Source organism: Talpa occidentalis, unplaced genomic scaffold (genome assembly GCF_014898055.3).
Source record: "Talpa occidentalis isolate TD23 unplaced genomic scaffold, MPIMG_talOcc4v2.1 talOcc4.18, whole genome shotgun sequence".
Taxonomy (NCBI): domain Eukaryota; kingdom Metazoa; phylum Chordata; class Mammalia; order Eulipotyphla; family Talpidae; genus Talpa; species Talpa occidentalis.
The window spans coordinates 15092739-15117541 of NW_023601851.1; the positions used below are offsets into that span (position 1 = coordinate 15092739).

Sequence of the window (24803 nt, forward strand, 5' to 3'; positions counted from 1 at the left end):
TACCTCACACCATGCACAAAAATCAACTCAAAATGGATTAAAGAACTAGACATAAGACCTGAAACCATAAAATACATAGAAGGAAATATAGGCGAAACACTACGTGATATGCACATCAAAGACATCTTTACAGACAAATCACCCAAAACAGTGATAGTGAAGGCAAAGATAAGCAGCTGGGACTACATCAAATTAAAGAGCTTCTGCACAGCAAAAGATACAATAACAAAAGCATTTCTTAAAGATGGAATAAATTCCTGAGAGAGAAGACCCAGGTGCTTTCCCTTCTCGCTCCTGTGGGAATTTCGTCCTGGTTTTCTTCCCTCCCCCTCCTGCCTCCACACTGCCCCGTCCCACCTGGCAGGCCAAGGAGGGCACATAGGGGGTGGTGGTGACTTTCCAGCTCTCTGTGGATGGGGCTTATCTTGGCTCTGACGACAGGGACACCCCCAGTCCAAGAAGTGGTCAGGGGAGGTGATGGGGGCTGAGGAAGAACCACGGTCCTGGCCACACAGGAGTAAAAACTAAGAAGTCGCCTCAGGCACCCTCAGTGCCCTAATTGCTCACTGGGATGTGCTACAGGATGACACCAATTAAGACAGTGAACAAGAGAAAAAATATGCACTTGTTCCTCTGGAATAAGGGCCCTGGTGGCTGGAGCCCCCAGACAACAAGCACATGGAGACCAAGAGGACAGACAACAGCTCCTCAGGACCCTGGTCCTATCTACTTAGTTGTCCCAGTGGCCAAAAGGTTTAAATATTCGGATATTTCTGAGGAATCTGCAGTTACCATGATGGGAGTCTAATGTTGTATCACGTGCTGCAAAGATTTCAAGAGACACCAACTCCACAGGACAAGTGGACTTTCCTCCACAGGCTGCGGGGGTTGTGCTGGCGTGTGTCCGGGAATGTCACTTGGGTTAAGGGGACGGTGCTAAGTCACGGAAGCCAGAGTTGAAGAGACCCAGAGGCCCTCCGGGGCGGCACGGAGCCAAATGCGGAGCTGACTGAGTCACCAAGGTGCCAGGCAGGACCACAGCCACAGGGGACCAGGCAGCGGCCGAGGCGGGTGAGGCCTTGTGGTGCTGGGGTGGTGGGTGTGGAGACACCGTGGCAGTGCAGCTAGCCACTAGTTTGTGTGCACCGGCTAAAGCAATGTTACCTCAGTGATAAAAAGATTAAAAATTTTAAGTTAATATTTCTTAATCATTTTAGAATGAGAAAAACTGTATTAATTCATTCATTTTACAAATTATTGAACTAAAATATCTAAAGGGATATTGTTGTTCTCTGATGCACAAATTGCTCTATTTAACACCAACTTATTCTAGGATGAGTTTCAATGGGTTTTTCCCCTTTAATTGAGACTGTAACACTGATGGAGAACTTAATCACTTTGTGACCTCATTTAGTGTATTTATGACAACTGCTGAGTTGTGTGACTGTCAGGACTGCACACCACATCGAGCACACTGAGGCGAAAGTGTGTTCAATAACAAGGGAAGTCATAACTCCTGAGGAGAGAGTAAGGAATGAAAGAACACTTGAGATAAATCAATAATGCTGAGGACTGAAAATGCTGGTGTAACACTTTCCAGTCCCGAAACAGTAATGACATACACGTGAGTCAGGGAGAAGCCCACGGGCTCCCTGAGGGGCCATTTCCTGCTCAGTTTAGCTCTCGCTGGACGTGGTGGTCAGCAGTGGCGTCTGACCAATGGTGGACATGCATCTGGCTCTGTCTGCAGGGCTGCTGTCATCTCGTAGGTCCTAATTTTCAACAGGGACGCGCCACGTCTCATGTCAGCAGTGCAAACAAGATTTAAGTCTTTCAAGACTTTTACATCTATGACTGGAATTCATCACACGTTGTTTTGTTGTTTCAATACAATGTGACCCATTGGGTCCTGTAATAATTATAACATTTCATGTCACAGGTTCCCTGATCTACCCACCACCACCTTCTGTCGCTCCCCACGATCCATCGAGCATAGAGCTCGAGCACAACATTAGAGGGTCAAACCGTAAAGAGAGAGCAGGAATGTCACATAGCACAGGATTAACACCTCCCTCACTTACGTGTGGGCGATACTGACAGAACCCGCACCCGGGGCACCAGGGCCCTGGGACCGGCAGGGACAGCCACACACACAGACCGTCTGGCTCAGCCCCGGAGTAGCCTCCTCTCTGGACAGATGTGCATGAGTCTGAGGGGGAGAGAGGGGCCAGGAGGGACTCGGGGGTGGACAAGCCCATCCTGCAGGAGGGACGTGTGGGTGTGACCCAGGAGGAGACTGTATAGGAAAAAGTTTTTAAGGTATCAGAGATGGGAGGAAGGTTTTTTGAATGGAAAAATAACAAAGTGAATTACTTAGTGCCCAGGGTTCCAGCAATCTCAGCTCAGGGAGTGTGGAATTGTAGGGACTCCAGTGCCCGGAGAAGCATGACAGGAATCTGGACATTTAGACAAGTCATTTCAGGAGAGGCTGTGTGCTGCAAATGAGAAAGACACAGCTACATAAATTTCTCTTGAAATTTTGGATGTTAGAGTTTCTCTAAATTGAGTGCTTTGAGGATAAAGTAAATGAAAGATTTAGGGGGACAGAACGAGAAGTTTCTGTGATAGCTCACGATCCCTAAGGCTTGTTGACAGTTTAGCTTCTTGGACATTGTGCTGACCTCGGCTGCTTAAAGATAGGAGAGGAGATGGGACAGCAAGATCAGGGCAAAATGTAGCAGTGCTGGTCGCATCCTGTTGTTTTATTGAAAGAAATGGGAAGGCTTCGCTAAGGTTCTGATGGGGTGGGTTGAAACTTCATAGCCTTCAGTGCCTTTCATGGACTACATTGCACATGAAACAGTGCATAGCTCAGTAGAGCATCACTCGAGAGATGAAAGGTGCTGAGGCTCAAGGGATGGAAGGAACAATGATGTTGTGTCCAGAGCCATCTGGAGAATGTGCCGTTTTGCGCATGCTCGTGATGAGTTAAGTTTTAATTTACCATTTTGCCTTCTGAGAAACCACTATGTTTTCCTGTAAATCATGTGAGACTGGGAGGTACGATGGGAGGAGCTACCAGGGTATAAGAAGAGAACCATGAGAGAGTAGAGAGGATACTGCGAGAGGAACAGAGAGAAGGCCAGGGAAGGCAGAAAGACAGGAAAAAGAAAGACATGGAACAGTAAGAGAAGGTAAAGATAATTTAAAGAAGCAACCGCTAGCATCAAGTTGTCTTGAGCCCGTCATTTCAATCCTCAGCGCTTCTTTTTTCATGCCTACGAATCCCGTGGGTCGGGACAATGGTGAATGGATGGTGAGGTTATCACATAGACACGCACACTTAGGTCCAACATGGGGAGACTGGATGGTGAATATTTTATTCCTCTTTGTTTATACAGATGTTGGCCCCAGGGGTGACCAGAATTCGTCCTCCTGGGGTTCCCCACCCAGGGGACCATGGGCTTCCTGCACCCACTGCTCTTCTCCCAAGTCTACCCGTGTGCCCTGCTGGGGAATGGGTTCATCGTCCTCATCACCACCCTGAGGAGTTTGTCCTTCTTGGACCTCAGCCTCATATCAGCCACAGTCCCCAAGTCCATTGCCAACTCTCTGAGGCACAGCAGCTCCATCTCCTTCCCGGGCTGTGTCCTCCAGGTCTTTATGCTTGATTTGTCAGCAGGTGCAGAGCTGACCCTGCTCACGGTGATGAGCCTTGACAACTATGCTGCCATCTGCTACCCCCTGTACTATGAGGTCATCATGAGCAGGGACAGGTGTGTGCAGCTGACAGCTGTGTTGTGTCCTGGCTGGGTGGGTGTCTCCATGCTGTGATGCACACAGCTGGAACCTTCTCCTTGTCCTATTGCGGGTCCAACATGATCCACCAGTTCTTCTGTGATGTCCCCTAGTTATTGGCTATTTCCTGCTCAGAAAATCTGATGAATGAACTTGTCCTCATTCTCATTAGTGTGGTGTTGAGTATCTGCTCTTTTATTTTCATCGTCATTTCCTATGTTCACATCTTCTCCTCTGTCAGGAAGATCTCATCCATAGAAGGGAAGGCCAAAGTCTATTCCACGTGCCTGCCCCACCTGATGGTTGTGGTGCTGTTTCTCTCAACTGCAAGCTTGCTTACCTGAAGCCGACTTCAGGGACTCCATCCACGTCTGACCTGGTCATGTTCTACATGGTGGTGTCCCCCACCTTTAATCCCATCATATATAGTCTGAGGAATGAAGCCATGAAGTTGGTGGTGGCCATGCATTTCAAGGTGTTACTCACCAATATGTGAAAACTCTTCTCTTCTTTACAATAATAGTTACCTTGTACAGCTCTATTTCCAATATTTCTTAATATTTTCATTCAAATATTTGCTTTCCAAGACTTGAAGATTTGCAGTACTTTCTAAACAAAAATAGTGCGAGGGAGATACAGGTTTTGCATATTCTCTTCAACTCACAAATGCACCATCTCCCTCTCAAAGCAGCATGATTCATCAGAATCTTGCAGTTTTAACCAAGGATGTGTCCACTTTGGCGCCTCGTCATGGAGTCCAGCCCATGGCTCACTCTCGGGCTTCCCCCTCGGTGTTTTGCGTTCTGTCGGTTTGGGCCAATGCATCGTGACAGACACTCATCATCACCACAGCACCCAGTGTGCCTCACCAGTCCCCCGACGATCTGCACCCTGCTGCTGTCACCCTCTCGCCCTGCAGACCACTGGTCTTCTCCCTGTCTCCATCGTTCAGGTCTTTCCAGAACGCCATGGAATTGGACAGGTCCAACTTTTCAGTTTGACTTCTTCTACTTTGCAGAGTCCAGCTCAGCTTCCTCCACTTCCTTCTTAGGCAGGGAGCTCCCTCCGCTCTCACTGGGTGAAGCCGTCGTCTGCGAGCCTGGCCACCATTTATCCGTTCTGAGGTGTGACTCGCTTCCTTCCAAATTTTGTCAAGAAGAATGAAGTTACCGTAAACACTTGTGAAGCTTTGTGTGAGTACAGAAGTTTCTCCCACCTTTGGGTTAACGCAGAGTTAGTGAACACTTGACCACGAGGTGAGAGACACTTCAGTTTCCTCAGACCCCCATTAAACTGTCCTATAAATGAGTGTCCAGTGGACTTCTTCCCACAGGGGACATGTGGGAGGCCCTGATGTTCCTTTCATCATTAGTATGTGGGGTTTGGATTCCGGGCAGGTGTGTGGGGGCATCTCAAATGCCCTCTGCTGTTCTTGGTGATGGACGAGGGAAACGACTTTCAGCAGCCTGCTTGGCTGATGCCTGCTCTGAGGAGTGTCTAGTGAGATTGTCAGCCCCTCTGGTGGAACCGTCTCTGTTCTTTATTTTTTTGTTTGTTTATTGTGAGACCCTCGCCAGTGGCCGGGCATTGAACCATCACTGCAGAGGCTGTGGGCAGCCTCGCAGCCCAGCACTTAACCACTGTGCCACCAGGGGAGGCCCGGAACTGTCTCAGTTCTTGTTGAGTCCTACAAGCATTTGCTTATTTTGTATAAAGGTCTTTTGTCAAGTGCATCTTTGGTAGGTATTTTCTCACAGAGTGTGGCTTTTTTCTCCTCTCTTGCTATTTTCCTCCCCAGGTAAGTTTTTAATTTTCCTGAACTCCATGGTATCATTTTTCCTTTTCATGCTTCATGACTTTCGAAATGTATCTACAAAGAATCACCACACTCAAGGTTACGTAGACGTCAGGCTGTGTCAAGTGCTGTGTTTATGCTATGGTGTTTTACATAAGGCCAGTGATCCATTTGGAGTTAAACTTTGTAAAGGTTCTGGTCAAATCAATGTAATATAAATGAAGGGGATATAATAAAATTAATTGAATAGATTCAGAAGGAACAATTGGCAAGACACATCATCCATTTGATCAGAAAAAAATCTTCTAAATAAAATGGGTATAAGAAACAAGTACTAACAATAAATAAATCATAAATGACGATCCATACCTAACAGCACAGTTGGTGGCAAAAAAAAAAAAAAAAAAACTGAAAGCTCCTCCTCTACAGTCAGGAGGGAGACTGAGTGGCCTCTCTCACCAGTGCTGTTCAACCTGGTGCTGCATGACCCACCAGAGGGGTCAGGCAGGTACGAAACATAAAGTGTATCCGGACTGGAGTAAAGTGGCTCCTTTGTGTAGGTGACATGGAGGCAGATGTGCATGCCCTGATGACTCAAGCAACAAACTGAAAATAATAAATAGTGCAAAGTTGCACACTACAAAATCACTATACAGATTTCAGTTGTGTTTCTGTACACAGACAAAATCTATCTGAAAGAGAAATAAAGACAAGCCCATTACAATGACATTAACAAGAATAAAATACCTAGGATAAGTTTAATCAGTGGGTTAAACACCCACACACTAAGATCTATGACAGCAATGAAATAAGTTAGAAAGGACAAAGAAATAGGAAAACATACTTTTCTCATGGATCAGAAAAATTAGCATTTGTAAAATGGTCATTATCCATAAAACAATGTACAAATTCATATAATGCCTACCAAAATCCCAGTGGCATTCTTCACAGAATTAGAACAAAGAAATCTCTAACATTTGAAGGAAGCACAAAAGATCTTGACTAGCAAAGCAATTGAGCAATAAAAGCAAAATGGAGGTTTTATGCTCCTGATTCAAACCATACTACAAAGTAATAGTAATCAAAAGAGCACGTTGTTTGGAGGAAACCACACATGGATCAATGGAACAAGGCCCCAACATATATATATACACACAACTCTTGCAGCAATGACTATCGGGGGTCTCTTCAATAAATGGTGCGGTGGACTCTGGACAAGCACATGCAAAAGAATGAAACTAGACCATTATCTTGCACTATATACAAAAGTTAATAAATGCATTTATTATTTTAATGTAAGATATAAAACGATAAAATACAGGGTGAAAACACAGACTCTTTGACTTCAGCTTCAGAGATGTCTGTGTGGATTCAAAGCCACCCGCAAAGGAAACAAAAGCAAAAACCCAGGATTAGATCAGAGCAAGAATTTCTCCACCACCAACATCCAAAAGAAAAAGTCAACTTACTGAATGGGGGGAGCTATTTGCAAACCACCATACCACCAGGGCTTAATAACCAAGAAATATAAATACTCAAACAAAGAGTCAAAAAAAAAAAAAACAACTCAATGAAAAACAGACACAAGATCTACAGAAACACTTGACCAAATACGAAAGTCCCCTGAGCTGGGAGCACGGACTTAATGGGATGTGGCCCCGCTCCCCAGGCCAGGCCTCTCTGGGTCCTGCACAACCCACAGTGCACAGGTCTTCTGTTCTTTAGAAATCAATAAAGTTTTGACTTTACTAATGCATTTCCTTTATTGTGTGTTTTGAAAGGTATTGAAATTATCTTCAGTAGTTGATGGAAAATGAGGTTAATCTAAGTTTGTCATAAATGCTACCGTAACATCCGTGTCATGTTGAAATATAAGCAGAACTACTTCGAGCCCACGAGAACCCATCGCATATGCGTGTTAACAGACACTGGGATGTTCAGTGGATAACACCCTGCACGCCACGGATTTGGTGGAACCGCAGAGTTCACTTATCACCCGTGCTCCAACCTCCCCACAAGGAAAGTGCAAAGACCATGCATGTGTGCACACCTACACACGCACGTGTGCACACACATGTACACATGCACACACAGTCACCTTGAATCTAGCTAATGTTGTCACATAAATATGTCTTTAATTTTTATGAGCCTGTGTCTAACCGTATTACACTATTTAAATCCATAAATAAAAAAGGTCTTTTCCAAGAACTTTCCAACATGAAAAGCCACTCTAATCATGAGATCAAGACCCCAGTAAAGCCGCCATGCACAGAAGCCCAAAACCTATCTCATTTACTAAGGTAAAGGCAAAATGCTTAACAATAATAAGTATGCAAGCTGAAATGCAGAGTTACAGGTATTGAGAGTGGAAATCTCGTAAATAATATTTAAGTGACACGAAGACACACATTTCAGAAGATCCAGGGTATACCCATTAAACTTCACATCTGTTGAGTTTTTCCTTGTCTGTCCATCCCACTACCTCCCACCCATTGCCCCTGCCTCCACCCCTGCCCCATCACCCTCCCCCACTGGTGCACAGTGGGTGATGGTGACTTTCCAGCTCCCTTCGGACGTGGCACATCACGTGGCTTTTAAGGACAGCTTTTAAGGCTTTTAAGGAAACAAAAGCAAAAACCAGGATTAAATCAGAGCAAGAGCATGAAGTCTGCTGGGCCACACCCAGGTCACCGTGGCCGGTGACCGGGTGATGGAGTCTGGCAAGGAGTAAACACTGACCTGTCCTCACAGGTGTAAAAACTAACAAAATTGCCTCTGACACACTCAGGGCACTAATTGCTCACTGAATGTGCTACAGGACGACCCAATTAACACAGTCAAGTAAACACTCACTTTCCCTCTGGAGGAAGGTCCCTGAGGGCTGGAATCTGGACAGTGTCCAACACGAGGACACCAGCTCCAGAGCTCAAATAGCCCAGCCCTGAGTTCCTGCTCTGTCCACGAGGCGACGCAGGACGGGGTGCAACATCCTGTGAGTGCTCAGAGGCTCTCCATGAGCCCCAACCATGGAGTGAGATGCCGGGACGCCCTCTGTCCCGCCATGGGGACAAACTCAGGAGGGAGACTCGACATGGCAGCTGGAAACACCCCCCTCAGACTACAGGTATTCTGTTCGTAAACAGTTCTCAGAATAGAAATCGTTCAGACTTGAACATTTTTAGATTTCAAGCTTCATTGTAGATTAGAGAAGGCACATCATCCAAAATAGTCATTTCATAAATAATGAAAACTATTGCTTCTAGATTTGCACAGCTTCCTCAATGATGCACTGCTGTATCATCCTGGGGTTAAGATTCAATGACAGAAATAACTTTTTTTAATTGAAAAATCCAAATATTATGAATTTTAATATCATCATCTTATTACTAAATTTTAATATACGATGCATATAACTTCATAACTATGATCTGGGCACTCATCTCAAAGAGTCAGTGTGTATTAAGTATCAAAAAAATCAAAACAATTGATGCAATTAAATTGGGATTAAAAAACTCAAAATCAAATAAATGTACTTATAGTTAAAAATCATAATGTTAAGTCATTTGGTTCTGAAATATTGCAACAGATATAAGAGATAAGTGGAAACTCAAAAACTTTTTAAACCAACATGATCACCACTTCATGGCTCTAACACTAATGGGAGGGTGGCACGGACGTCTGCTACTTCTAGACATGAAATTGGGATTTTTCCCTAATTCCATTGCTCAAGGATTGTTAGTGATATTAAAATGAAAAAACACAATATTTTAACAATACTGGAGCGAGATGTATCAAAAATTATTTCATCGTTACAAATTGTATTTTAAATCACTCCTAAGATGTCTACATGTATGACCACCTGGTATTTTCAATATCTTCTAGTTTTTATTAAATTAATTTGAATTGTATGTACACTGATGTATAGCCACAAGTTTATTTCCCACATACTCCTTAAAAATCCTGCCTCCCCAGGGCCTGCTCCTCCGTCACCCCACAGAGTAGGGGAGAGGATGACATTGGGGAGGAGGAGCATGGGCAGGGCTGCCCCATGTCCAGACATTCCCACTCACACATGGGCCTGGGGGGAGGAACAAACCTGCACCTGGGGGAACCAGGGCCCTGTGATCGGCAGGGACAGCCACATGCATAGACCATCCAGCTCATCCCCGGAGCAGCCTCCTCCCTGCACAGATGTGCATGAGTCTGAGGGGGACTGAGGGGCTGGGAGGAACCCGTAGTGGAGGAGCCCATCCTGCAGGAGGGACGTGTGGGTGTGACCCAGGAGGAGAATCTGCGGGAAGCGTGGTCTCTGGGTCCTCAGATGTGGGTAGTCAGGGCCAGGGAAATGAGGAGACGAGGGGACGGACCAGGATGCAGCAGTGAGGACACAGGGGCAGGAATCTGACAGAGGAGGCGTCAGGACACACCGCATGGGGACGCCGAACCCAGATCATTCAGTTCCAGGACAGTGTCGGGTCCTGGGGACAGGAAAAAAGGGACCCACACACCCCATCTCCCTGCACACCTGTCCCTGTGGGGCCTCCCCAGAACAGGGCTGTGCAGGAGGAGCAGGGACAGGCTCTCCAGGGTGGGGAGGGGCTGGGCATGGTCACGAGTCCTCTGGGACTGTGCCCTGGACAACCTCTGGGAGGTGTGCTAGGCACAGATGCTGGGGCCTGGGCAGGAGGCAGGAGCAACAGGACTGGGGCGGTGGGGAGGGGTTGTTATTCTGGCTGTGAGATCAAGCAGAGCAGAATCCTATGATCACCAAAATGTCCCTCCTTCCCGATCCCAGATCCAGTGTGATAAAGTCGTGTTTCTGGAGCTGAATGCAAAAGGCTCAACAGAGTGAGTGTCATGGAGCTGCTTCATTCTACGGCCTCAGTGTAACCACTGGGAAATGCCTGTGACTGTCCTTGTAGGTGTCGTGTTTTATTCAGCTCGATGTTTTTCCACAGATGATGGCTCCAGGTGTGACCAGTCTCACAGCCGTGACAGAATTCGTCCTCCTGGGGTTCCCACCCAGGGGACCATGGGCTTCCTGCACGTGCTACTCTTTTCCCTGGTCTACCTGTGCACCCTGCTGGGGAACGGGCTAATTGTCCTCATCACCACCCTGGACCGCATCTCCACACCCCCATGTACTTCTTCCTGAGGAGTCTGTCCTTCACGGACCTCTGCATCCTCTCAGCCACGGTTCCCAAGTCCATTGCCAACTCTCTGAGGCACAGCAGATCCAACTCCTTCCCGGGCTGTGTCCTCCAGGTCTTTGTGCTGATTCTTTCAGGGTCTGCAGAGTTTCACATCCTTGTGGTGATGAGCTATGACCGCTATGCTGCCATCTGCCACCCCTGCACTATGAGGTCATCATGAGCAGGGACATCATGAGGTGTGTGCAGCTGACAGCTGTGTCCTGGCTGGGTGGGGGGTCTCTATGCTGTGATGCACACAGCTGGAACCTTCTTCTTGTCCTACTGTGGGTCCAATGTGGTCCACAAGTTCTTCTGTGACATCCCCCAGTTATTGGCTACTTCCTGCTCTGGAAATTTAATCAACAAACTTGTCCCTATTCTCACTAGTGTAGTAACTGATTCCTTTTGTTTCATTTTCATCATCATTTCCTATGTCCACATCTTCTCTGTTGTCAGGAAGATCCCATCCACAGATGGGAAGGACAAAGTCTACTCCACCTGCCTTCCCCACCTGATGGTTGCGGTGCTGTTTCTCTCCACTGGATTATTTGCTTATCTGAAGCCAACCTCAGGACCCCGTCCATGTCTTACCTGGTCATTTCTGTGTTCTACACGGTGGTGCCCCCTACCTTTAATCCCGTCATATACAGTCTGAAGAACCAAGCCATGAAGTCGACTGTGGGGACACTGATGAAGGGGAGACTAACCAAAATGTAATAGAGAAGATTAGTTCACGACTTTATTATGAGACATTTATTTTAAATTTTCACATTATTGTCCCCTTCATATTCTTTTAATTTCATATAATTCTATTGTATAATTTAAATATATACACTCATTTTTAAGATATATTTACGATGACTTCATGTATTCTTCTGCTCTTCACTCGATTTGCGTTGATTGTTCCTCTTTTTAACACTTAGTTACACTTTGATATTCTCTGTACAATGGAGGTCACTGAAGTTCAGCATCTGTCTGCTGTTCTCCATTTCTGTGCTCCCGGCTGAGAGGCGATGGTTGGGTTTCATCTCAGTCATCAGCAGAAGTTCTCTCACTGGGGCAGAATCTCCAGTCTCTAAGGCACTTCCCCTTTCATGTTGCTGACTCTGCAGTCACGTGTGGGATAAGGGGCTATGGGTGGGACAGAGGCCCCTGTACTTGGTGAGTGAGGCCTTCATCACATAAATAAGATCTGAGGGCCCAAGTTGGAAACTGAGTAGTCACAACCTTCTGTGGACAAGGACCCACACATGACGGGGTAGTGACCCTCCTGGAGGCTCTGGTGTGGATGCCACCGGCATTAACCATAAACACACTCAGAGCACAATAGACACTAGAAAAAAGACAGTGGCTATGAAAGCTGATAATTTCATGTGCAGTATAATTACTAAACAATACTAAAATAGTGAGTAGGGTTTTTCAAGAAACAATAAAGGAACTTTGGAAGCTATAATGGTAAAAAAAAATACTGGCTAGTGGACTACGCAATATTCTAATATTTCCGGAGATAGTTGAGGAAGGGCGCTCACAACATCACGCCACACTTTCCTTGTGTGTTTATCCCTATATATTTAATTTCCTAGAATTTCTGGGAATTTGAGGACAATGTCCTTTTCGCCACATTATTACGGGGTTCTCAGAGTGTTTGTGATTCCATGTGGAGCAGTTCAAATGAGAAACCTCATCAGATTTACATATCATAAATAACACTATCATTTAGTGTAGTTGTAAAGACATTAAGAATTTGAAGAAGATTTAAAATTGGGAAGTGAAATGCCCAAGTGTGTGGCTGCTGTGTGGTCTCAGCTCTTGTCTGCTGACTGCATCGACCCCTGCTTGCCCATCTGTGACATCCAATGTTTGAAAAGTTCACACCAAAATATTTCATGATAGTATGCAGTTCCAAGTGGATGTCAGATATTTAGCTCATTCTCAGACATTCATGCTCTAAGGGTGCTAATCAGGCTGACCTTGCCTTCAGGCGAGGCGAGTCCCATGTGGGCATAATGTCAGTTTGGAGGCAGCCAGGAATGGTTAAAAGATGGCAACATCTCCATCTTTGAACTTCTGGGTTTACAACTTGCTGCTGTTCTTTTAAATCATTGGCATTTTTATTTTTTCTGATGATAGATAACATTCTTATTATTAATTCTAGTTACTGTCATAGTTTACAGGTCAATAAAAGTTATGGGATATCAAGAGAAGGTTATGGAATATAATGAGAATTCAATACACGTATTGAATGAAGAAGATGAATCAGACTATTATAAACATATACTGAGACTATCCATTGCCTACAATTTGTCAGTTTTGTGTAACATAATTAAAATTTTTTAAATAATGAAACATTAACAATCTCTTGGTTGTATGGATTTAAACATTTCAGCACAATTAAAGCTGTTGTGGACAATGTAATATACACTAAGAAAACAAAAGATTCCACTGAAAAAACAATTAAAATAATAAGCCACTTCAGTGTAGTTGAAAGTGTAAAAAATCAACACACAGGGCCTCCCTGGTGGCGCTGCAGTTGAGTGCTGGGCTACAAATCAGCCTGCAGCCTCCGCAGTGCCGGTTCAATCCCCAGCCACCAACACGGGTCCCTCATGGCGTGCAGACCTCTCCTGCCAGCCGCTGCTCCCCTCAGCACTGTACTTTGTCAGTCTGTCTGTTCTGTTCCCTGCTCTTGCTCTGGTGAGTTCTCTCACCCTCCTGTGCTTCTGACTGTACCAGTGCTTGTATAAATAAATAAATAAATAAATAAATAAATAAATAAATAAATAAATAAATAAATAAACAAACAAACACAATGTTGTCAACTTGTGTTAACTTAATAAAAAAACAACCTTTTAAAAAAAAACACAAAAATCAATTGCCTTCTTTATGCACAAAATTAACAAGAAAAGAAGTTAAGAAAACAATCCCACATATAATCATGAGATGAAGTACCATGGAGTAAACATTACAAAGGAAGTAAAGATGCAAAGAAAAGAGTAAGATATTGTTAATAGAAATAGAAAAGACAGAGAAATGGAAAGATATCCCCTGCCCTTGGCTTGGGAGAATCAACATACCAAAAGTGCATCTGACCCAAAGCAATTTACAGATTCAGTGTAATCCCAATAAAAACTTCAATGGCATTTTCCAAAGATATAAAGGAAAAAATTGCTCAAATTTCGCCCATGAGGCACCTTGTGGCGTGTAGTCCGAGCACAGAGTGGTAGTTGGAACCCACTGCCGGGGCAGACCGGGCACGCAGAGGAGTGTGAACCCGCATCACCTTTTTAGATCAGTAAACTTTCTTCAGTAAAGCCTGCTTGAAACCGGCAGATGGCTCCTGGAAGAGCCAGAGGTGAGCTGGGAAGTTCGCCCAAGTTGCCGGCCAGTCCCAGCAACACAGTGTCTCAATGCATACGGCAAATTAGAAAACAGGCAGTAGGGAGTAGAAAAACCACACGCAACTCAGCAACTCCTCAGGAAAAAAGCACACCACACAAAGAAAACTGTTATAGGACAGGGAGAGGGGCAGCCCAAACCCTGCAAACCTGCCTATTCTAAATGGGTTCTGTCATCCGCTGCATCAACACAAAACATATGAGACTTTAATGGAAAGGAACTTTAATAAAACTAGGAAACAATACAGGTAAGACAGAGTCTAGTTTCTAAATGAAGCACCCAAAGTTACCCACCCCCTCATGGGTTAAAGTCCATTCATATGGGAATGGCGCAGAGCAAGGCCCCAAAGCCTGCCACAAGTCTAAAGCATCTGCCAGTGGGGACCCACAGAAAAGGGTCAGAAACAACCAGACAAGCCCGGAAGGAAAAGAGCAAAATCAACATCAAGATAAAAGCTGCCATTGTCACCTCCCATTGGGTCTCACCCATATCTGTGTCACCCAGTACATGACCAAAAGACAAGTGCAGTTTTTTTTTCACATCTCTCTAGGCTCCATGCGCCTCCTCCAGGTCTCCTGGCTCCATCCTGCTTCCTTCCTCAGTCTCTTCTGCTCCTTCTCCTCTTCCTGCTGAGCTCCACCCTCCCTTGGGTGGGGCAGGGAAACTCCCCCTTTCCTGGGGACCACCCTGTTACAAAACCACCCCCCAGATTGCAACGACAGTAACTTGGAAGAACTTCTGAGCCTTCCAGAAAGAGAATTTAAAATCACCATAATTAAAAAAAACTGAAAGAAGTCATAAAGGATAACAATGATAAGGGAAAAATAATCAGCGACCAGAAGAATGAAATTGAGTCCCTAAAGAGGGAAGTAAAAGAAACACAGGAGATCAAAGAATTAATGGAGGCGCTAAAGAACTCTGTGAAAAGCAATGAGAGCAGAATAGAAGAAATGGAAGAACAAATAAGTACTCTTGAAGAAAAAGAAATAAAAAGAACCAAAAAAGAAAAGGAAAGAGAAGTAAGAAGGAAAAAGACCGTGCCTCCCCTGGTGTTGCAGTGTTTGAGCGCTGGGCTGTGAAGCTGCCTGCAGCCTCTGCAGCACCGGTTTGATCCCCAGCTGCTGGCGAGGGTCCCACATGGTGCAACAGACCTTTCCTGTTGCACTCGCTGCTACCCTCAGCAGTGTATTTCATCTATCTGCCTGTTCTGCTCCCTGCTCTGACTCTGGTGAATTCTCTCACCCTCCCATGCTTCTGAATGTACCCAGTGCTTGTACAAATGAATAAATAAATCTTTAAAAAAAAAAGAAGAAGGAAAAAGAACAAAAAAAAAAAAAAGACTTTGGGAACTATCTGACTCCATGAGGAAAGGAAATATACGAGTTATAGGAATCCCAGAAGGAGAGGAGAGAGATGTAGGAACAGAGAAAATATTCAAGGAGATAATTGAAGAGAACTTCCCAAACGTGAAAAAGGAACTGAAAATTGATATACAAGAAGCAAGAAGAACACCAAACTTCCACGACGGAAGGGAAAATACAGCAAGGCACATAATAGTAAAGCTCCCAAGAATCCAGGACAAGGAAAAAATAATGAAGCTGACAAGAGGGAAGAAACAGATAACATACAAAGGAAAACCAATCAGGCTGACATCAGACTTCTCCAAAGAAACACTACGGGCATGGAGAGAGTGGAGGGACATAGTCAACAGACTCCAAGAAAACAGATGCCAACCAAGAATACTCTATCCTGCAAAGCTCTCCTTCCTCTATGAAGAAAGAATAAGGACCTCCTCAGACAAACAGAAACTCTGGAATTTCATTACGAATAAACCCCCACTCCAAAAAAAATACTACAAGGAATCCTAAAGCCAGAACCTCAGAGGAATGAATAACAATGAAGAAGGCCAAAAAAAGTTATTAAAATAATAAATAAATAAAATCAAAGGAAAGACAAACACAAAGGCAAATACAGATGCTAACATATCAATATTGACTCTAAATGTAAATGGACTAAACTCTTCAATAAAAAAGACACAGAGTCGCAGGCTGGATTAAGAAACAGAACCCAACATTTTGCTGTCTCAGGAAACACATTTAGCTACAAAAGATAAAAATAGACTCAGAGTTAAAGGATGGAAAACAATCCTACAAGCAAATGGACCAAAAAAGAAAGCAGGAAAAGCTATACTTATACCAGATAAAATAGATTTCAAACTCAAAAAGATAAAAAGAGACCCCAACGGTCACTACATTATGATCAAGGGGACAATACTTCAAGAAGAAATAACACTCATTAACATATATTCACCAAACGAAGGAGCACCAAAATATATCAGACAACTATTGTCATCTCTGAAAACAGACATCAGAGAAAGCACATACATAGTGGGAGACTTCAACACACCACTATCAACAATGTATAGATCAACAAGACAAAAAAAAAAAAAAAACTAAAGACAGTAAAGCTCTAAATAAGTAAATAAGTATCTAGAATGCTTGGGCTTAACAGACATCTATAGAACACTAAACCCAAAAAAAAAAAAATTTTCTCAAGTGCACATGGGTCATTCTCCGGGATTGATCACATACTGGGAGACAAGACAAACATCAACAGATACACAAAGATTGAAATCATACCAACCATCTTTTCTAACCATGAAGGCATCAAATGAGAAATAAACCATAAAAAGTAGGTAAGGAACTCTCCTGCCTCATGGTGATTGAAAACCACACTACTGGAAGACCACTGGACTAATGAGGAGATCAAAGAAGAAATTAAAAAATTCTTTGAATTGAATGACGAGGAGGACACCAATTTCCTATATGTATGGGATGCAGCAAAAGCAATAATAAGAGGAAAATACATAGCAATAGAGGCTCACATCAAGAAACAAGAAAGAACTCAAAGAAACAACCTAATCTTGAAGCTCAAACATCTAGAAAAAGTAAAACAACAACAACAACAAAAAAAAACAAAACCAGTAGAAGAAAAGAAATAATAAAAAACAAAGCAGGGCCTCCCTGGTGGCGCAGCGGTTGAGCGCTGGGTTGTGAAGCTGCCCGCAGCCTCTGCAGTGCCGGTTCGATCCCCGGCTGCTCCCCGGCCACCAGAGGAGGGTACCACATGGCACGCAGACCTCTCCTGCCGCCCGCTGCTCCCCTCAGCAGTGTGCTTCGGGCCTTCTGCCTGCTCTGCTCCCCGCTCTGGCGCTGGTGAATTCTCTCACCCTCCCACGCTTCTGACTGTACCCAGTGCATGTATAAACAAAACAAAACAAACAAATAAATAAATAAATAGACATGCCTCTATAAAAAAAATAAAATAAAAAATAAAAATCAAAGCATAAATAAATGAAATTGAAACCAAAAAAAAAAAAAAATCCAAAAGATCAATGAAACCAAGAGCTGGTTCTTCGAAAAAATCAATAAAATAGACAAACTTCTAGCCAGGCTCACAAAGAAAAAAAAAGGAGAAAGCACAAATAAACAGGATCAGAAATGAAAAAGGAGAAATCACAACGGACACAGCAGAAATCAAAAGAATTATCAGTAACTACTATGAACAGTTATATGGAAAAAAGCTCAACAATCTAGAGGAGATGGACAAGTTCCTACAACTCTGCAATCACCCAAAGCTAGATAAAGAAGAAATAGAACACCTAAACAGACCAATTACAAGCAGTGACATTGAAATGGTAATCAAAAACCTCCCCAAAACAAAAGCCCAGGACCTGATGGATTTACAAATGAATTCTACCAAACATTCAGAGACAAAATCATGCCTAACCTTCACAGACTCTTACAAAAAATTGAGAAGGAAGGGATAATATCAAACACATTCTATGAAGACAATATTACACTAATACCAAAACTGAACAAGGACAGCACAAAAAAAGAAAACTACAGGCCTATCTCCCTAATGAACACTGATGCAAAAATCCTCAATAAAAATTTTAGCTATCAGAATCCAACAATGTATCCATAAGATAATTCACCATGACCAAGTAGGATTCATTCCAGGAACACAAGGATGGTTAAACATCCGAAAATCAATCAAATCAATGTCATCCAACACATCAACAAAAAGAAATATAAAAACCATATGATAATATCAATAGATACTGAGAAAGCTTTCGACAAAGTGCAACACACATTCATGATAAAAGCCCTTGATTTTCCCGGGATACAAGGAACATACCTCAATATCATAAAAGCCATATATGACAAGCCAACAGCCAGTATCATTCTCAATGGTTAAAAGTTGAAAGCATTTCCATTAAGATCTGGAACAAGACAAGGATGTCCACTCTCTCCACTGCTCTTCAATATAATACTGGAAGTCCTAGCCAGAGCAATAAGACAAGAGAAAGATATCCAAGGAATCCAAATAGGAAAAGAAGAAGTCAAACTATCACTATTTGCAGAAGATATGATAATATACTAGAGAACCCCAAAAAATTCCACAGAAAAACCAATTCAACTCATCAATCAGTTCAGTAAAGTGGCAGGATACAAAATCAACACGCAAAAGTCAGTAGCCTTTCTATACACAAACAATAAATCCGAAGAAGAAGAAATAAAAAAAATCCCTTTTATCATCAAAACAAAAAAAAATGAAATACTTTGGAATAAATCTAACAAAAGAGGTAAAGGATCTATACAAAAAAACTGTAAAACACTGTTAAAATAAATAGAAGAAGACACAAAGAAATGGAAAGACATCCCCTGCTCATGGATTGGAAGAATAAACATTATTAAAATGGCCATTCTACCAAAAGCAATATACAGATTCAATGCTATTACAATAAAAATCTCAATGCCAGTCTTCAAAGAAATAGAACAATTATTGATGAAATTCATATGGGATCACCAAAAACCCCGAATAGCCAAAGCTCTCCTGGAAAAAAAAAAAAAAAAAAAAGAATGGAGGCATCACACTCCCAGACTTCAAACTATACTACAAAGCCATAACCATCAAAACTGCATGGTATTGGAACAAGCACAGACACATGGACCAATGGAATCAAATAGAAAATCCAGAAATAAACCCACAGATTTATGGTCAACTAATGTTTGACAAAGGAGCAAAGAATATGCATTGGAGCAAAGAAAGTTTGTTAAATAAATGGTGCTGGGAAAACTGGGTCACTACATGCAAAAGAATGAAGCTTGAGCACTACCTCACACCATCCACAAAAACCAACTCAAAATGGATTAAAGAACTAGACATAATACCTAAAACCATAAAATACATAGAAGGAAATATAGGTGAAACACACACAACACCCAAAGCACTGATAGTGAAGGCAAAGATCAACAGCCGGGACTACATCAAATTAAAGAGCTTCTGCACAGCAAAAGAGACAAAACAAAGAGAAACCGAATGACTGGGAGAACATTTTTGCACACAACACTAATGATAAAGGTTTGATTAAAAAAAAATTACAAATAGCTGATGAGACTACAAAAACAAAGAAAATAATCCAGTCAAAAAATAGGCAGAAGAGCTAAAAAGAAACTTCTCTGAAGAGGAAATGCAAATGGCCAACAGGCATATGAAAAAATGTTCAACATCACTTGTAATCAGGGAAATGAAAATCAAAACTACCATGAGATTCCATCTTACACCAGTGAGAATGGTACATATTAAAAAAAAAAATCTAGCAACAACAAATGTTGGCGAGGATGTGGAGAAAAAGAAATTCTCCTCCACTGCTGGTGGGAGTGCAAACTGGTCCAACCACTATGGAGAGCTGTGTGGAGGTTCCTCAACCTACTAAAGATGGAGCTTCCATATGATCCAGCAATTCCACTCCCAGGTATTTACCCAAAGGACACAGAAACATCAATTCCAAAGAGCACCTGTACCCCTATGTTTATAGCGGCACTATTTACAATAGCTAAGCTTTGGAAACAACCCAAATGCCCAAAAAGATGACTGGATCAAGAAGATGTGGTACATATACACCATGGAATATTACTCAGCATTCAAAAAAGACAAATACATGCAATTTGCAGCAACATGGATGGTGCTGGAAGGGATCATGCTCAGCAAAATAAGCCAGAAAGAAAAAGAAAAATACCGGATGGTCTCACTCATAGCAGGAATATAGAAACCTTAAAAAAGGAAACAGGAAAAAGAATAACTACAAGAAAGTAAAAATCAAAATCAACAAACAACTATGAACCAGAGATACTCTTTGGGGGGTGGTGGGTGGGGAGGGGAGGGATTGGGGTAAAAATAAGGGGGTCACATTTTATGGGAAATATAAAAATAAAATTTATAATAAAAAATGCTTAAATGTATGTGTTACCACAAAGACCCCAAATGGCCAAAACAACCCTGACAAAAATGAGGAAGCATGGTGAAGGCAGCACATTCCAGACTGCAGTCCATACAATAAAGTTCTAATACTTAAAGCAGCATGGCACTTGGACAAAAACAGACAGGCCGGCCACTGGAATATAATAAGGGCTCAGGAACCCACCCTTATCAGGAGGGACAGTGACTCTACGACAGAGGAGCCAGAGCAGGCACTGGAGCAGGGAAAGTGGGGAAATGGTGCTGGGAGAAGCAGACAGACACACGCAGCAGAGTGAAGCAGGTCCTGCCCCACACCCTACGGAAGAGTAAACTCAAGCAGATAAATGCCTGTTTCCCTGTGTGATGTCACCATCGTCCTGTAGCAAACCTAAGGATATGACACCATGAGCAGAAACCCTAAAATACTATTTCCTAAAGATTAAAAGCAAATTATCCCAACAAAAGGACAATTCTAATGTAAGTGCAGGGACAGGGACTGGGGTGGGAAAGAACCGCAGGATACACAATTTCAAAGACCAGTAAAGTTTCTCTTCCGCAGGGCTGGTGACCCCCGTGGTCACTCACTTCTGCTGGACATCCATTGTCTTTCCGCACCGCTCCCCTCCCTTGGCTCACTCCTGCCTCTCTCCATGTCCCTTCCCTCCTGCCTCAGGCCTTCCAACATCACCCTCACGCCCATCCCCAGGGCCTCTCCATGAAGGGCACATGGGGGGTGACGGGCGACTGTCCAATTGTCTAGACAGGGACTCAGGGCACTGTTATGAATGATGGTGCCCACCACGGCGGACACGACAGGTGGGGAATGGAACCTAGACATGAGGATTTGTCTTTTCACGTATATAGGCACGTGAGCCAGACACAACATCACATCTACACACTGAGTGTGATAATTACTCGCTGGAGACGCACTGCAGGACGCTCCAATTAACACAATCAAGTAAACACACACTTTCCCTCAGGAGGAAGTTCCCTGAGGGCTGGAATTTGGACAGTGTCCAACAAGCGGACACCAGCTCCAGAGCTCAAATAGCCCAGCCCTGAGGCCCTGCTCGGTCCATGAGGCAGCGCAGGATGGGGTAGAACATCCTATGAGGGCTCAGAGGCTCCCCATGAGCCCCGACCATGGACTGAGAGGCCGGGACACCCTCTGTCCTGTCATGGGGACAACCTCAGGAGAGAGACTCGACGTGGCAGCGGGAACTTCCCCACCAGACTACAGGTATCTTCCCCACCTGTTTGTAGGCGAGAATCCACTCACACTTGGAAGTTTTCAGATTCAAGCTCCATTTTAGACTTGAGAAAGTGCCACAGTTAAACTATTTACTATGTAAATCATGAGAAGTAATGCTGACGGGGCCCAAGTCGTCATGTCCCACTGCCCTAGTCAGCCTGGGTGAGACTGAATGAGATAAAACATATTCTCTTATAATTTACAATGCTCAAAGATACTGACTTAATACATTGATCCTATAGAAGATTTTGATTTATGGGATATGTGATTGATTTTTGATTCATACCTAGAAATTTAGCAACAGCACATTCAGTGTGTTTTGGATACTAAACAAAAGAACAAAATTAATGGAATTAGATTGTATCGAAGAAATTGCAGAGCAAAATAAAAAAAAAAATATTTAGTTAAACTCAAAATGGTGTGACCATTTGTCCTACGCATTATAACAGATATGAGTCAAGCAGAAAATTAAAAACTCTTATGGCAACATGTTGACGGCTTCATGGCTCTGACACTAGCATGAGGCTGGCAGGGACGTGTGACTATTTATGGACGTGAAATTGGGATTCTTCCCCAACTCCATCCTTCAGGGATTGTTAACGATTTTGTAAAATAAATCACAGTATTTAGACAGAGCCTGGAGGAGATATATGACAAATGTTATTTTGTGATTTTAAATTTTTATATAAATCACTCAACAGATGTCAACAATATTAACAACCAAGTACCCAAATTTATTTCCTTCCTTTTATTAAATTATTTGGAATTATTCCCACCAATGTATCACAAATATTTTATATTAGTACATTTCAAAAATCCTTCCGTCACCAGACCTGCCCGTCCATCACCCCCCCAGAGGGAGGAGAGGGTGAGATTGACAGGGGAGGAGAGTGGGCAGGGCTGCCCCGTGTCCAGACGTCCCCACTCACACACGGGCCTGGGGGGAGGAACAAACCTGCACCTGGGAGACCCGGGGCCCTGGGACAGGCAGGGACTGCCACATGCACAGACCGTCTGGCTCAGCCCCGGGGTGACCTAATTCCTGCATGAGTCTGATGAGGGGTACATAGGGCCCGGCAGGACCCGGGGGTGGATGAGCTCATCCTGCAGGAGAGACGTGTGGGTGCGACCATGGGAAGAATGTAGCTGCAGGAGAAACCACCTTAGCTCCTCCAGTAAACAACGGGGCAGGACAATGACCGGGATGGGCAGGAGCGGTCACCCTCTCAGCACATACAATGCAGGGGCGGGGGGGAGTCAGTGCTCAGATGGCAACATGAGCCCGCGGGATGCCACACCTACTGCTGTGATGATGAACATGGGCACCGACCATGAACAGACTTGGGACCATCAGTGTCCACTTGGTCCCAAAATATGCACCTGGAGCTTCAATTGACCTTTGATTTGCTGGAACTTGGCAGCTGAGATCCACAGGCCAGATTTGGGGCTAGCTTGAACGTTCATGTTCCTGAGTCTTCCTGGAGGGTCTGCTCCTGGGAGTTGCGCTGACCTGGGGCCTGGGGTTGACATAGCAGGGACCGGGGTCAGGGTGTCAGGGGTGCCCATGCATGGGACAGGGAGATGGGAGGAGAATGCTCAGGGGGCTGAGGTCAGTTGAACTCTCTGCCCTTCAGCATCTCCCACAGGCGGCGTGGACAGTGGTGGCACCTGCGGGTCACTGAAGCTGGACAGGCCGAGCAGAGCAAGACTTGAGATCCTTTTGGGGGAGACGATGGACAGAGCACAGAGAGAGGTCAGTGGGGAAGGACAGTGCCGGTCACCTGCAGGTTGACACCGTGGGTCCAGCACTGGCAGATGGTCCCGGCACTTTATTCCTCTAGACGTTCATGCAGTGATGGCTCCAGGGGGGATGAATCTCACGGCCGTGACAGAATTCGTCCTCCTAGGGTTCCCCACCCAGGGGACCATGGGCTTCCTGCACCCACTGCTCTTCTCCCTGATCTACCTGTGTGCTCTGCTGGGGAACGGTCTCATCGTCCTAATCACCACCCTGGACCGGCACCTCCACACCCCCATGTACTTCTTCCTGAGGGGTCTGTCCCTCACGGACCTCTGCCTCATCTCAGCCACGGTCCCTAAGTACATTGCCAACTCTCTGAGGCACAGCAGCTCCATCTCCTTCCCGGGATGTGTCCTCCCGGTCTTTGTGATGATTCTTTCAGCAGGTTCAGAGCTTTACCTGCTCACGGTGATGAGCCTTGACCGCTATGCTGCCATCTGCCACCCCCTGCACTATGACGTCCTCATGAGCAGGGACAGGTGTGTGCAGCTGACAGTTGTGTCCTGGCTGGGTGGGGGTCTCTATGCTGTGATGAACACAGCTGGAACATTTTCCTTGTCCTACTGTGGGTCCAACGTGGTCCACCAATTCTTCTGTGACATCCCCCAATTATTGGCTATTTCCTGCTCAGGAAATTTAATGAACAAACTTGCCACCATTCTCATTAGTGTGGTTTTGGGTATCTGCTCTTTTATTTTCATTGTCATTTCCTATGTCCACATCTTCTCTGCTGTCAGGAAGATCTCATCCACAGAAGGGAAGGTCAAAGTCTACTCCACTTGCCTTCCCCACCTGCTGGTTGTAGTGCTGTATATCTTCACTGGGCTCTTTGCTTATCTGAAGCCAACCTCAGGGATCCCATCCATGTCTGACCTAGTCATTTCTATGTTCTACACGGTGGTGCCCCCCACCTTTAACCCCGTCATCTACAGTCTGAGGAACCAAGCCATGAATTCGGCTGTGGGGAGACTGATGAAGGGGAGACTCACCAAAATGTAATAGAGAAGATGACTCATGACTTTATCACAGACACTTATTTTAAATTTTTGCATCATGTTCCCCTTTATATTCTTATAGTTTTGTTTAATTCCATTGTATAATTAAAAAATATATATGCTATTTTTAAATTATATTTAAGATACTTCATATATTCCTTTAGCTTATATTTGCTCTTTTTAGTACTGAGATGTTCTCTGGTATTCTTTGTGTACTGGGGTACCTGGACTTCAGCATCATTCTGCTGTTCTCCATTCTGTGGTCCTG

The 24803-nt window shown here is 44.1% G+C and overlaps 1 protein-coding gene across 1 annotated transcript; it reads left to right on the forward strand.

Annotated features, from left to right (window-relative positions):
- Positions 1–23618: 23618 nt before the first annotated feature.
- LOC119250795 (olfactory receptor 14A16-like) lies at positions 23619–24527 on the forward strand (the record flags this gene model as incomplete). The annotated part of the gene is made up of 1 exon (XM_037518400.1): positions 23619–24527. A coding segment is annotated over one exon (909 nt), but the record flags the coding sequence as incomplete, so codon positions are not given.
- Between the last annotated feature and the right edge of the window lie 276 nt (positions 24528–24803).